The sequence below is a fragment of the Syngnathus leptorhynchus genome, chromosome 14 (genome assembly GCF_054491065.1).
Source record: "Syngnathus leptorhynchus isolate UIUO chromosome 14, UIUO_Slep, whole genome shotgun sequence".
Classification (NCBI taxonomy): domain Eukaryota; kingdom Metazoa; phylum Chordata; class Actinopteri; order Syngnathiformes; family Syngnathidae; genus Syngnathus; species Syngnathus leptorhynchus.
Window position 1 is genome coordinate 9578584 of NC_141208.1, and position 15468 is coordinate 9594051.

Consider the following 15468-nt stretch of genomic DNA (forward strand, 5'->3'; position numbering starts at 1 on the left):
CGCTGAAATTTAGAAAATATTTTTAAAGTCCTGATGTACTTTCCTAAATTTAAGTGGACCTCAGTGCGCAGGAAGTTTAATTTTGTCCGATCGCGCAACTGCAGTGCACCGCCGGAACGTGCAACCGTAGTGCGTCTCTGACCGCGCAACTGCATCGCGCTGGTCGCATTATTGTGACAGAGCCGTCGCTGAAATTTAGAACATAGTTTTAAAGTCCTGATGTACTTTCCAAAATTTAAGTGGACCTCAGTGCATAGAGAGCTTAATTTTGTGCGATCGCGCAACGGCAGCGCACCGCCGAACGCGCAACCGTAGCGCGCCGCCGACCGAGCAACCGTGGGACGGTGGGAAACGTTATTTCGATCTCTTTGTGTGTCTTAACGTGAAGAAGTTGACAATAAAGCTGACTTTGAACTTCACCGCGCTGGTCGCATTATTGTGACAGAGCGGTCGCCAAAATTTAGAAAATATTTTTAAGTCCTAATGGACTTTCCAAAATTTAAGTGGACCTCAGTGCAGGGAGTTTAATTTGGTCCGATCGCGCAGCCGACCGCAGCGCTCCGGGCGCTCACTGTCGCATTGCTTTCAGAGCGTCTTTGTGTTTTAGGATGACTTTACTGCTCCCGCTTGCTTCATTTGGAGGCATGATTAGAGTTGATGCAATCCTCAGAGTAACGAGAATGTAATAACGAATGGAGTCAGTTGGCATGCGGGTCCTCTCGGCTCATCTCGCGAGGTTCGACAACCGAATTTCGTCTGACATCCGAAGCAACATCTCGATTTTTTTTGTTCGAATACCGAATTGTTCGAGAACCGGGACGTTCGAAAACCGAGGCTCCACTGTACTGAAAATCAAGGCAATTGTGTTTGTCTAATTTATAAAGAGACGGTTGCCTTGTTTAAGGATTTCAACCTAAAGAGACACTACCAGACTAAACATGCCAACACATACGACAAGCTAACAGGGAGTGACCGTGCTGATAAAGTGAAGCAGTTCTAAACTGAACTGGCATCACAACAGCGATTCTTCACGCGGGGTTGTGAGTCAAAAGTAAATATAACTAAAGTAAGCTACGAAGTGGCCATGTTAATACTGTTGATGTTATGAACCTGTAGACGTGACACAAACAATTACTTTCTGAAAGATATTGTAAAATCCAGGGTATTTCATAGTTTGTTCAATGTTATCTGACTCTTCAGATATGAATGAAAGGCAGAGTGTGTTTTTAGAGTTGTTCACATCTGCCTGAGTGGCTTATGTTTGGTTATTTTGTCATTTGAAAAATAAAGACAATTGTGACAACGAAATTTGTTTTATAACACTGTGTATGTATTTGCATGAATTTTTTGTAGTTAAAAAATGCCCGAAAAAACTATTGGCCCCGGGCCCCCTTCACTTTTTCAAATCTGGCCCTCCTTGCAAAACGTTTGGACACCCCTGACCTAACATGACTTGACTGACTGCAACACTTCACAGATTTGTTTAAATTTGACCAAATTGTTGTCTTAAATTAAACTACGGAATCACATAGACTAGAATTTCAAACAAAATAACCACTTTTAAACTTTTCACTAACTCTGCAGTGAACACCTCCCGCAGAGTCACCAATTTGCAGCTTTCGAACTTAAACAAATGAAATAAGAAAAACATCATACAGTTATGATTCTGGCCAATTATCTCATTTAAAACAAATAATACAAGGACAAAGCAAAATACAATAAATTATTTAAGACTACTAACATGATCATTAAGAAATAATAAAAAAAATTGCCACTTTTTTAATATCACTGAACATTTATTCTCAACAAACTAAGACATCCTCATAAAATCAAACCTTTTCTTACAAAATGACAACTTCATCTGTTTGCATTCAAAAATGACTAAAATGCTACAAATTTTCAAGATGTCTCTGCACCAAAGTGTCCTCCCTTGGCCCCAACTTCATGGAAATGAGTAACTAGACTGAATGTAATCCTGTTAGCAAATGAACAAACCATGATAAAATAAAAGGGTAAGACACAATAACAGTAAAGAATTTTAATTTTATTACAGTACACTGATTAGATGCATAAACAAGTTAGAGCGCCTTCAAGGAAGCTCTACGTCATTTGATAAATCAGCTTTCATGCATAGAGGCACTTTTGGGAATATCAACTAATTTGACATCCAGTATGTTTCGCAAGATCGCTTCATTGCATACTAACAATAAGTACAGCATGGATGAGATAAAGTGATGATACAAACTTATTTTAAAAACACACTTTAAAGGGGAAGTCGAGTCAAAAATCTTTACAGTATGTTCTATGTGCCCCTATGGGCATAAACACTGAATTTGGATTTGATTTTGCATTTGAGGAATATGGATTAAGCAGCAAAATCCACTCGTATTTTATCCATCTAAGGGGGTAGCCATTTTGCGACTTGCTGTCGACGGAAAATGACGTCACAGTGTCTAAATGTCTTACCAATGTTACATGAGCAAACCCAGAAAAAGTCCTTCCTGAGCCCTCAGGGACTGTGATGTTATTGTCAGTCAACAGCAGCTGGCGGTTCAAGGCAGAATGGCAGCCCCATGAGATGGCTAAAAACGGGTGGATTTTTATGATTAATTAATGCAAAATTAATCAGAATACCAGGTTTAGACGAATGAGTGTGCATAGAACATATTGTGATTAAAAATCCAAATTTCCTCTTCAAAATGATATTGTTTATTTGTTAGTTCATTGTATTTAAAGACTGTCTTACATGCTCAATAGTCTTTTTTTTTTTAGGATAATATTTAAAAAATGCCCCTTCTGGGGTAGAAATACAAAAAAATGATACATGGAGAACACGTGTTGTATTCCCTGTAATGAAAGCACAGAACAGTAAACAGCGGAACTTCCAAAGTGGAACAACACTTCAGCTCAGTGAGCATCTAAAAGATGAACTCAGTTAATGAGCGCTTGCTTTGACTTTATTTTCGTTTTATGAAACAGTTTTTAAATTGTTTTTACACTTGTACAAAAGGTTACAATGTTGATAAAACCGATCACTGCTTCTAAGGCAAGTCTCTTCATACGAAGACTAAATGCACTTGACATGATATGTTCATCTGTAGTTCAGTCAGCATGTAAACAACTGTAGCAAAGGGGACGGTCACAATATTCCAGCAGGGGACGCCGTACTAACCATGCAACTATTACAGTTACCACTTATACAAGTGCATAAGTATTTATGTGTGTGAGTGCGTGTGTCTGTGTGTGTGATACACAAGTGCATGTGCATAAAAATTGTATGTTGATGCGCCATTGAAGAGCCACAGTGCACTGAGGGTAATGAGAGCTAATGGGATGGAAATGCTTTGCAATGCAGCACAAGAGGACGATATATGAATTACTAAAAAAAAAGTGAAGTTATTCTTTTGTTAGATAGCGGAGGTTATGCCACATTTGAGTATTAAGGCCAAACAGAAAAGGAAGACAAATTGCAAATATGATTACAGTACAGGTCTATGAAAAAGGTTGCAAGATTGTCCAATATTTTGATGATTGTTGAAGTGGATGGAGGAAATGCAACAAATGTTCAGTTTACTACATTCTAATGTCATTCGTATAATGCAACATTTTAAATTGTAATGTTACAACTTTAGTGTCTTCTGATAACACCATTCACTCTAGAAAAGTTACAACCTATTTCTCATAGAATTCTTCTTTGTTCTCGTAAATATAGAATTTTCTCATATTATAGAATTGGAATGTAATTCTTGTGATTTTTTGCAAAATATTACAAATCTTATTTCACAATATATTGTAAAATATAGTTTTTCCCTCATTTTACAACTTTAGTCTTGTACAATAATACATTCCATGTAATATTACAACTTCCGTCCTGCAAAACAAAAATCGTAAAATTATGAAGTTGCCTTATTCTTGTAAAACTCATTCTTGTAAAACTACACCTTTCTTATTAAACTTTTTTTTTTATATTATTGCAACATTTGAGAAAAAAATGTAGAATACAAAAATGCTTTTTTTTCCTTTTCATAGTGGCCCCAATATCTTGTAATACATGGGAAACTAAGCATGAGATGTTTTGCATGGCGGCTGTGACCTTGACAGTCTGTAGATGTTCTAGCAGCACCTCCCAGTGGACGCAGCAGGCTGTCGGGTCAGTTTGAACGACTCTGTGCTTTCCACGTCGAGGTTTTCTAGCGGCGGGATCTGTTTGCCTGAAATAAAAAGGTGTCAAAATGCTGTATTTAGAAGTGCAGGAAATCCTTGATTGTTTTAATGAAATAATGGTTTATAATAAATCAGTGACACAACACATATTGCTGGGTACATATTAAGGGTGTGTGTGGACCTCTCCATAAAAGGTGAGATGGGATTTAGATTTGTTTCAAAATTGCATGATTATATATTTTGTCATGTTCATTAATAAGTAACACATAAAAGCTCTCCAAAGCCTAGTCAAGACAACAAATCATCATCACCATCAAAATGATTTATACCTGGTGTGCACTTCTCATATAAGAGTGCAACACAATTTAAAATGTAACATTGTTTGTCATTCGGTTCGATTAAACGGGTTTTTCCATTCAAATCGGTTTAGGAATGAAGTGGCATGGAACCTACTAATCTTCTGGAAGAGTTCCTCCACATTTACGGCATTCCTGGCGCTGGTCTCGATGAAAATGGCGGCAATGGATTCAGCAAACTCCTTGGCCTCCTTCATTGGGACTTCCCTAAGATGTCAGATATAAAATAGGTGAGGATTTTTTTTTTTTTTGGGAACAAACAGCGGGGCCTTGATTTATGAGTTAAGATCATTCAGAGACTACACTCATAACTCAAAACACTCAATTAGTATAACAACCACGAGTAGCCGACCTGATATCTCCTAAGTCGTTCTTGTTCCCTGCAATAGCGACAACGATGTCTTCGGGCCCATGTTCCTTCAGCTCCTTTACCCACTTCTTTAATGTCTGGAAAGAGTCCTGCAAGCAGAGTTAGCAGAAAATTACCAGGTCAACTTCCCTCCACTCTGTGCTGCAGTTACACAGAGCAGTGATGGGCTCATGCACAACCCTAACACTAATGCCAAAAGGTAAGCCACAACGAGGATCTTACCAGTTTAGTGATATCATAGACGATGACAGCAGCGGCCGATCCTCTGTAGTACATCGGTGCTAATGAGTGGAACTACAAAGGGGGAAAAAAAAAAAGACTGAAATTAACTTGACTTAAATGTTCCATAACTTTTCACAGTCAGCATAATTATGACGTTTTTACAATGAGTCATCATTCACAAATAGTGAATCGAGATTTAGAGGGTTACTACGAGCTCTACCATCTGCGTGGCGGAGCTTGGGGGGGCATCAGTTACGTATTAGCGGACTGGACACTAACCTCCACCATGAGCAAATGTGTTCACTATTTTCCTTGTGGCCAAATGAATGTGACGCCGAGCTAGCAATGTCCTCGTGATCTTAAACGCTAAGGCAGATGATGATGTTTCACGGCCGACAGCAAGACGGTCACAAGAGAACACGATACATGATGGGGCATGCGGGAGAAATCAATGTGTACAACAACCAGAAAAGGAAGGGGGGGAAAAAAAAAAAAAAAAAAAAGAGTATGTCACCCGCTCCTGTCCCGCCGTGTCCCAAATCAGAAATTTATGCAGCTCGCTTCCGGATGGCACTGTCTTGGTCAGGAATGAGGCTCTAGGGAGTGAAATGCATGCGACACCAAAATGTCTTATCACATGTATGATGGCTGAGAATGTTAAACCTGTCCAGTTTAAAAAAGGATTAATGATGGTAACAGTTTGACTTTGGAATAGATTACTTCTACTATTTCCTACAAGAAAAATGAATTCCAATGGTATTACACTGGCTGTGGTCTATGCTCACCCTATCGTGGGGCTAATGTTGTGGTCAAAGTGATCCTGGACGAAGCGACACACAATGCTGGATTTTCCCACACCAGTGTCCTACACACACACACGCACACGCGCACGCGCACGCGCACGCGCACACGCACACGCACACGCACACGCACACGCACACACACACACACACACACACACACACACACACACACACACACACACAGAGTCAGCAAAGACGATGAGTCATTCAGAAAAATCTTTGAGACCACAATCATGCAATATAACGAGAAATGCATAATCAAAGTGCACCATTATGTATCCTATTTATTATGTATCCGATTACCGCCGCTGACGATCATGCAATAACCCTTTCAAATTTTAAAAGCGTGTCCCTCGAAAGGCTTACACAATTAGTTAGTGCGGCTAAACAAACAACATGTTTACTCGACCCGCTTCCAGCCAAACTATTTAAAGAATTATTTCAAATTTTAGGACCGTCCGTCTTAAATAAAATTAATCTGTCTGTCTCCTCTGGGATAGTGCCAACAGCCTTTAAAACTGCTATCATTAAACTGCTACTTAAGCGACCAAATCTTGACGCAGTCTCAGTAATTATAGGCCAGTTTCAAATCTCCCATTCATAGCAAAACTTCTTCAAAAAGTAGTAGCGCAGCAGCTTATTGATTACATGGTCGCTAATAATTGATTTGAATCTTTTCAGTCTGGTTTTAGAGCTAATCATTCCAATGAGACAGCACTTGCTAAAGTGACTAATGATCTCCTCATAGCTATGGATTCAAAAACTTCATCTGTATTGTTACTACTCGATCTTAGTGCTGCCTTCGACACTGTAGACTTCGATATTTTATTAGAGCATCTTAAAGGTTGACGTTGGTATTTCAGGGTCAGCACTATGCTGGTTTCACTCATATCTATCAGACAGGACACACCGAGTGGTCCATGGCAATATGTCCTCTGAGCTCTATAAGGTTACGTGTGGTGTCCCACAGGGATCGGTACTAGGACCAATTCTATTTAATATTTATATGATTCCACTTGGGGACATAATACGTAAATATAATATTAGTTTTCAGTGTTATGCGGATGATACCCAATTATATATGCCGTTATCAATGACAGATCCGCGGGACTGTTGTAATCTTGAGGCGTGCCTCGCGGAGATCAAGCAATGGATGTCTCTCAACTTCCTTCGTCTTAACCCAGATAAAACTGAGATGTTGATAATTGGTCCAGCTCGTTATCAACATTTATTTAAGGAAACCACTCTAACTATAGATAACCGTACTATCACTCAGAGTGATACTGTAACTAATCTCGGGGTAATATTTGACCAAACGCTCTCCTTTCAAAAGTACATTAAGAATATAACCAGAATTGCGTTTTTTCACCTTCGTAATATTGCTAAGATTTGTCCAATCCTCTCGACTGGTGATGCGGAAATTATTAGACATGCGTTTATCACGTCGCGCTTGGACTACTGTAATGCATTATTCTCTGGTCTTCCCAAGTCCAGCATCAAAAGTCTACAGTTAGTACAAAATGCTGCTGCAAGGCTGCTCTCACGGACAAGAAAATTTGATCACATTACCCCAATATTAGCCAACTTACACTGGCTCCCGGTCCGTTTAAGATGTGACTTCAAGGTTCTTCTATTAACCTATAAATCATTGCATGGTTTAGCGTCTTCATATCTCGTCGACCTAGTTGTTCCTTATGTTCCGTCTCGTAACCTTCGTTCGCAAAACGCTAGTCTTTTAGTGACACCGAGGGCCAAGAAAATGTGTGCAGGGTCTAGAGCAGTTTCTATTCGGGCTCCAGAGCTCTGGAATACCCTACCAATGGATATTAGAACTGCTACCTCAGTAGAAACATTTAAGACACGTTTAAAGACATATTTCTATGATATGGCCTTTAATTAACCTGTAGTGGCCGATTCGGCTGGAGTTTGTTTTTGCTCTCTCGCCCCAACCCCACTTCCCCCACCCCTCCCCGGCTGGGAGACATAGGTGACATTAGGTGACACCCAAGCTGACAGCTGCTATCTAGATTCTTGTGGCCCAAATTCAGGATGAGAGAACTGCAGCGGATTACCCTCGTCGAAGAGTACGTTCGAGGGCTCCTCCGACAGCTTTTCGCTTTGGCCTGGACATCCAATTTTTGATTTCCATATTATGTATTTTATGTGCCCTCTTTGCATCCATTGCAGCCTGGTGATCCTGAAAGGGGGATCTTTCCATCTGTGGTCCCTTCTCAAGGTTTCTCATTTTTCCCCTGGTAGGGTTTTTTTTTAGTTTTTCCTTGTCCTTTTGGGAGCTCAAGATCAGGGATGCTTTGAGAATAATTGTCAATTGTTTGTCTATGTGAAGCCCTTTGAGACTGCTTGTGATTTAGGGCTATACAAATAAACTTGACTTGACTATTTGAGATAATGTATTTCTAAAAATGATTCAGTACTATTGAAAAAAAATCACAACAGCATATTTTCTTTTTGAGATTTTCTATTAAATTGAAAAATAAATGATAAAGTTTTATACAAAATGCAAAAATTCTACAATACTGTAAATATGCAGACCTAAGAAAAATGATCCAAAAATTACATATACGTTTCGTGCGCATAAATTAGCATCTATGAATATTTAACTTGGATAAAAAAGATAATTGAATGTACAAAATTATATTTTTGTCCGGACGTTAATCTCATAAAGTGACCAAAAAAAGTCAAATGTCAAATCGGCGGCAATGACGTCACAAAAGGTCAGAACGCTACGAAAATGTTTCCAAATTGTCAGCTCGTGAGGTTTTGTTTTTGGGTCAACTTCAAATAGCCATCAACAGGTTACAGTTTCAGATGTTTCGTGCAGAAAAGTCAGTTTTGCAGTCATGTCTACCTTAAAACAAAACAAAAAACAAAAAAAAGTACGGTATTGTATATCAAAGAAATTTCCCCAAAATGGAGGGGAGAAAAAAGAACGTGCCACTTACCCCTAAAAGACAAACTTTGAGCTCCCTTATCGCCATGATGGGCCGCCTGAGTGACTTAAAATTCACTCACTGTCTTTGTCTCGTCATGGTTGCAACTTTCTATTTTATTTCAACCGCAGCCCCCAACAGAAAAATGTGAAGAGAAAAATGCCGAGCCCCGGACTGTCTGTCTGACTTGCTGACCATCACAAGAACATCACGCACCAAAATGAGATGCACATCCTGTTACTGATTCCAAAATAAGAAGCAAATAGACAAAGAAATGCGCACAATGAAGAATGTTCAAAGTGAGAAGAACATGGTTTTATTTGAAAAAAAATACTAAACTATTCTAGTGTTTGTTGTCTCGCAAAATGTGTATACATTTGGAATCGGAAAGCTTTAATTTTGTTAACTTCTTGAACTAGGTTCTTACGGATGAGGATCAGGGCCAGTGAAGACAAAAAAGGGGAGGTGACAGGATGCTGACTTTTTTTTATTATTCAGAATTATGGCTCTAATCCCTTTCCGTACGAAGAGGAGGAGAAAGAGGAGGAAAAGGTAGAAGAAGGTGAGGTTCCACTCTTGTTAGTCAAAAGGGGAGCTTGGTTCTTCTCGGAATTTCTTTGGAAATTCCCACTATATGGAAATCCAAATCCAAAGAATCGGCTGTTGTCTTCTCCCTTGCATGGCCGCCTCAGGTAAGTATCACTTTAATGTCTGATCTGGCACATGTGTGTAGCGCATCCAAATCTGCGTTACTGTTTCTTCAAAAATTATGGTGTCCAACGTAAAGCACTAGGATCACAGAAAGCATTTGATGTGGCCCGTTAAAATAAGCCCAAAAATGCTCATAATATCTAATAACATCTTGACTTGCATGTTTAATCATGTCATAAAAACAAAGTTGTTACTGACTGACGCTAATCAGGGGAAAAAACGTGTTTTAAACGCTTGGATTCTTCATTCTGATGTGTTCCAGTTCGGAAGGAGTATGACGGCGTTGTTTATAGGGAAAAGGGAGAGGATGTGCCATTGTTTGGGAGTGAAGTCATCTTGCTTTTCCAGATTCAAATCGTTCAAAATCATCCGTGGAATAGAAGGACGTACATTCCGCATGTGACAGGAAGTCCCTTCGTCCTGATTCAGTCCGACAAACGAATACATACCGTATTTCCTCAAACAGTGGTCTTTTAATTCTCCTCCAGTATTCTTAAAACAATGAGACTGTGAGAACCGAATCCAGAAAAAAAAAAGACCCTGACGTGTTTTACGAAATAGATACAAAGTATGTTTAAATGACATGGCGATGAGGTCACCATGCCAACGCCCGACGCTTCCATAGCAACCTGCCATCCTCTGAGAAGTCTGCCGCATCACGAGCCCACCTCCGCCTTTTGAGAGATGCTTGGTGGGTGGAGCACCTTCGTGTTGCCCTTGCTGATGGCGACACTCTCCGGCAGCTGTTTGCGCCCACCGGCCACCATTTTGTCAGCGTTCCCCTCCCAGGTGCCTGTCGGGGTCTGCTGCCTCAACTACTCGGGTTCCATGTTGGGCTTTGTTCCCTGATCTCATCTGACCAACCACTCCGGCCTTCGTATTTTGGATCTCTCCAGATGTAACATCACCTCCCTGGAGGTATCCACCGTGGGGGCAACCCTACTGCAGAAGGTCTACTTAGCGCAGAATGGAATTGCAGCTTTACCCAGTTACTTCCTGGCGGGACAGCCCGGCCTGGAGGTGCTGGACCTGAGCCAGAACGCTGTGGAGGAGCTCCCTGAGGGATTCCTTCAGGACTCAGATAACCTGTTACAGTTAGACCTTCAGGAGAACCGTCTGCGCTCCCTGCCAGCATTCGTGCTCCAAAGCCCCATCCTCAGGAGCCTGAAGCTCAGCGCGAACCCCTGGGAATGTTCCTGCTCCTTCCTGGAAATCCTCGTGGCGGAGGAGCTAGCAAGAAACTTGACATGCGCTGCGCCCCGGAACCTAGCAGGCCGGGCGGCAGACTAGGCCAAGCTGAGTGACGTGTGCCGGCCGGCCAGCCACACGTGCTCTTCCTCGCACTCCCGTTTTTCATCCTCGCCCTCCTACTGGTGTGCTGATGCTGCAGGAGGAGCAGAAAGGAGGCTCCTGCGTTCGGGCTCACTAAGAAACGGACCCCCAGCAAAAGAGGCACCAGGTCTAATGTGGACCGCGAGCCGCAGCAGAAGTCGGCGAATAGCGTCGAAGAAGGAGTCCCGACTTTGAAGGTGCAGGGAAGCACCAACAAAGACAACGAAGTCGCACTGGGGTTCGTGGAGTCGCTCCCTTCAGGGTCCAAGGAAAGGAGGCCTGGCAAATTCGAGCTAGATGCCGTTCGTGTGACAGAAGTTTTGAAAGACTCAAGCAATCAGGAGAAAGCATACATGACTCAGTCCACGGAATACTACAGCCTGGTTCCTGAAATCCATTTGGACAACTCAGACCACGAGGGTTGAGCTTTTAGGATGTTTTGTTTAAGGCAAACAATGAACACATACATATACAGTAATCCCTCGCTACATCACGGTTCATTTATCGTTTTTCCAATGACCCACGGACCGGTACCGGTCCACGGGCCGGTGGTTGGGGACCATTGATCTACGTATTAATATTGGCCCGAATATAAGATGGTGTTTTTTGCATTGAAATAAGACTGAAAAAGTGGGGGTCGTCTTATATTCGGCGTCCAGACATGATACCCATTTTCACTTGTGCGCAGCGGTAAGTTAAAGGTTGCTTGTATCGATTAGTAACGTAATTTTCTGACTATAAGTCGCGTTTTTTGTCATAGTTTGGGTGGGGGGGCGACTTATACTCAGGAACGACTTATATGTGATTTTTTTCACAAATTTTCAAAATTCAAAAATCTGCGATGTAGTGAAACCGCGATAAACGAACCGCGATGTAGCAAGGGATTACTGTCATTTGAACTGCAAGTGACGTCACCCGTGCCGCGCGGCGGTTGTTTACATAAAGGGCAAAGGATTCAATCACGGGATGACGAAGGGCCCCACGTACTACCGGCATCATTAGCGACTTTGTTTGTAAGTGACACGAGGAAGAAGAGTTTGAAGGATTTAATGATTTGGAGTGACACAGAAGGTTTGAAAAACTATTATGGCTTTTACGCATGCCCGGTCCTTCTCGATGGGAGCTCTCTTTCACCTCTGTGGATGGAAATCGGGGGCCGGGGACGGTGGATGGGGCTCGGACATGGCTTTTACGCACGCCCGGTCCTATTTATGGTGCTCTCTTCCACCTCCATGGATGGAAGTTCAGTAGTTGTTAGCTCGTTGAACTCTTGTTTTGTTAAATAAAGAGCCGTTTGCCAAACCCACGTCTTTCCTGGTACTTTGTTAACGCTACAATATAGTTATATACTAAATCTCTGCAGCGCACGCGCGGCGTTGTTGACATAAAGAACGAGGAATTTGATCGATGGGTTTAATGATTTGGAGTGACAGATGGTTTGATAATAGTTTTAATATGATAGTTATTTGAAATATACTTTATATATCGTTATATGGGTCTGTGGAATAATTACAAATGCAACTTACAACGGGTCCGACGTGAGCATATGCGGCGCATACGCGGCATTGTTTACATAAAGCACGATCGATGGATTTAATGAATTGGAGTGACACAGATGGTTTGATAAACGTGTTATTTATGTAATGCTTACTTGAATAACTCTGAATGTTACGTCAGGCCCGTTCTCAGCTCCTCTTTTGTGTATATGTCACGTTAGCATACCGTATCGTTTAGCCTGCTGGTGCGCTTTATACTCCGGAACGATTTATAGTCCGAAAATTATGTTGCTGTGATCGTGTGCGTCTTTGACACAAAGTGAGTATATACATTTCATTGTTACTACTGTCCACTGTTGTGTCGTTTGTCCGATCGCGGATTGCTTCGTGTGTGCGCCATTTGATTGACAGCTCCGGCGCGCTCATAATTGACTATGTCGCATCGTACGAGTGGCCGTTACGCAACGGGACGCGCCTAACGGTCGCCAGCAAATGTGTTTTGTTGTCTCGATCGATGACTTAAGTTATTTTTTTTTTTTTTTAATTCAATGTTTTACCAGGTAAGCCAATTGAGAAAATTTTCTCATTTACAATGGTGACCTGGAGGCAAGGTGTTTGAAGTGTCTTGCCCAAGGACACAACGACATGGGACTGTGATAGAGCTGGGATCGAACCCCCAACTCTCCGGTTACTAGACGACCCACTCTACTGCCTGAGCCACAGCCGCCACTTATGTTTGGTGTGTTGCCGAGAGTATTTTATTTATGGTTATCATTTTTTGCCAATTCAGTAAAGCAATCAAAACTGAACCTTCCCTCCTGTGTTCTGACTGACATCCGGGGGCGCAAAGAGCATAGCCATCCAACCCCCTATACAGTCCTCAGGCTCCCAAACAATAGCGGTAGCAGTTTGCATTATTTTATTGCAATGTTTTTCCTTATTCAGATTTGTTTCAAGACTACAGTTAGACTTTGCTTTGATGGTTAATGCAGTTATTGCAATTTTGTTGTTTTATCACAGTATCATTTACATTTAGTTTATTTACATTTAAAAAACCTGAAGCCATTAATTTACAAATGTGATTGCACTTTAGTTTACATATTTAAATGTTCAGATATTAAGATGTGATAGAGAGTTTTTGCATGATTTGAATGAGGCAAAACAACATGATTTTTCTCTCGAATATATTGTTTTAATCAGTTTTAATCGGTTACTAGACGACCCACCCTACTGCCTGAGCCACAGATGCAATTATGTTCTGTATAAATATTCAATTTGGTGTTCAAAAAGTGTTTTTTCAAGCTTGAGTATTGAAAAAGAGGGAGGTCGTCTTATATTCGGGCCAATATGGTAATACAGTCATCCCTCCTACTTCGCGGCTTCAACTATCGCGGCTTCGCTGTATCGCGGGTTTTCAAAAATAAATGAATGATTTTATCGCAGAAATTTCATCAGTTCACGAGGTTTCGCGGCCACTTGAGTTTCTTCATTTTCCTTTAATAATGATAGCTTATGTTTAAAAGTTGTTTTCTTGTTTTGAAATGAATAAATTAAAGAGTCAGTACAGTATACTTTATCGTCACATGTGACTTCAGGGCGTTCTCTCTGTTGTATATTTAGATGTTGTATATTTTGGACTAACTCATGTTCCGTAGTGGGAAAACCCCGGATGTGGGAGGGGGAGCTTCGGGGACGTTCAGTGTTGTGATGTACGGCCAGTGAACTGACTGTGATGAAAGGAATAAAGCAGTATCCATCACGTCGTTGTCCGAACCATGCTTGCTACATCAGAACCTGGAAAATAGTAAAGATATAACACTCTCCACCGGCGGTGGCCTTCATCTGGACATAGCAATACACTGTTAGTCTCGTCGCTAAGGCATGAATGCGGAGCGCACAGTCCATTGATATGAAAGTCCCCTAGCAGCGAGCTGGTTGATGTCAGCGATAAAAATAGAATATCTTCCAAGAATAGCTCAAAAAAATCTAGTTTCTATTTCGCGGAAATTCCCATTTCGCGGGTGGGTCTGGAACGTAACCCCCGCGAAGTAGGAGGGATTACTGTATTCACATGTTTGAAACTATTATTTAATATTCTAATGATAACATATGCACTTATATGGTTCAATATACATTTATTGATACACCAAAAAATGTATGTTTGTCAAAAATGAAAGGGTGACACTACTTCACGGATTTTCACAAATTTCACATCCTGGTACCAATCATCCGCAATAAACGAGTTATCACTGTACATGTATTGCATTTATTTATCTATACCAGTAGGAAGCGGAAGTTTCCTGATTTTTGGAGGTGAGGAGGGGGGCAGGCTTGTTGAGACTTTTTTTGTGACTCGAGTCCTGATAGATATTGCAGTTAAATTTCATCTTGCAAAGTGAAACTCACGATGAGGGCTAATTTGTTGTGTGGCGAGTCAGCAAACTACAAAGTGTGTCACAACCACAACAGGATCCTAAGACCTTTTATGGGTCTAACCACCCTGATTTTTTTTTCGATGCAAGCCATCAATAGCTCTTTTATGAGCATGACTTCTTGTTTAGCTTCAAGGAGCTGATTGAGCAATTCAATTAACTCCAATTTACCTGTGTTGACAGCAAAATGGGGACGAGCTTCATCCATGAGCGCAAACAGCATAAATTAAATTATATATTAATTCTTTCTAAATTGCAATAGGTGGCTCGTTGGCACACTGGGTAGCACGTCCGCCTCACAGTTAGGAGGGTGTGGGTTCGATTCCACCTCCAGCCCTCCCTGTGTGGAGTTTGCATGTTCTCCCCGAGCCCCCGTGGTTTTCTCCAGGCACTCCGGTTTCCTCCCACATCCCAAAAACATGCTTGGTAGGCCGATTGAGCACTCCAAATTGCCCCTAGGTGTGAGTGCGGATGGTTGTTCGTCTCTGTGTGCCCTGCGATTGGCTGGCAACCAGTTCAGGGTGTCCCCCGCCTGCTGCCCGATGACGGCTGGGATAGGCTCCAGCACGCCCGCGACCCCCGTGGGGACAAAGCGGTTCAGAAAATGGATAGATGGATTGCATTGGTGTTA

The 15468-nt window shown here is 41.6% G+C and overlaps 2 protein-coding genes across 2 annotated transcripts; one reads left to right on the forward strand and one right to left on the reverse strand.

Moving 5' to 3' along the window:
* Positions 1–2830: 2830 nt before the first annotated feature.
* rab31 (RAB31, member RAS oncogene family) lies at positions 2831–9098 on the reverse strand. Its single transcript, XM_085929530.1, has 7 exons — positions 8879–9098; positions 5898–5977; positions 5627–5708; positions 5113–5184; positions 4873–4979; positions 4618–4727; positions 2831–4211 (listed from the first exon to the last, which is right to left on the reverse strand). The coding sequence occupies exons 1-7, from the start codon at positions 8912–8914 to the stop codon at positions 4114–4116; spliced, it is 585 nt and encodes a 194-aa protein (XP_085785656.1). The 5' UTR covers positions 8915–9098; the 3' UTR covers positions 2831–4113.
* A 272-nt stretch (positions 9099–9370) lies between these two features.
* Positions 9371–14844, forward strand: LOC147046538 (uncharacterized). Its single transcript, XM_085930978.1, is given in 3 exon segments — positions 9371–9428; positions 9840–10904; positions 10907–14844. Coding segments are annotated over 2 exon segments (1071 nt in total). The 5' UTR covers positions 9371–9428; positions 9840–10261; the 3' UTR covers positions 11335–14844.
* Positions 14845–15468: the final 624 nt, after the last annotated feature.

What these genes read in the sequence shown, in the direction of transcription:
- rab31 (XM_085929530.1), bottom strand. Translation starts at nt 8,914, where the DNA reads ATGGCGATAAGGGAGCTCAAAGTTTGTCTTTTAGGG. An exon ending in ACACGGCGGGACAGGAGCGG is followed by an intron (nt 5,185 to 5,626) that starts GTGACATACTCT and finishes CCCCCTTTGTAG; the next exon opens with TTCCACTCATTAGCACCGAT. An exon ending in GGAACTCTTCCAGAAGATTA is followed by an intron (nt 4,212 to 4,617) that starts GTAGGTTCCATG and finishes TTTTTATTTCAG; the next exon opens with GCAAACAGATCCCGCCGCTA.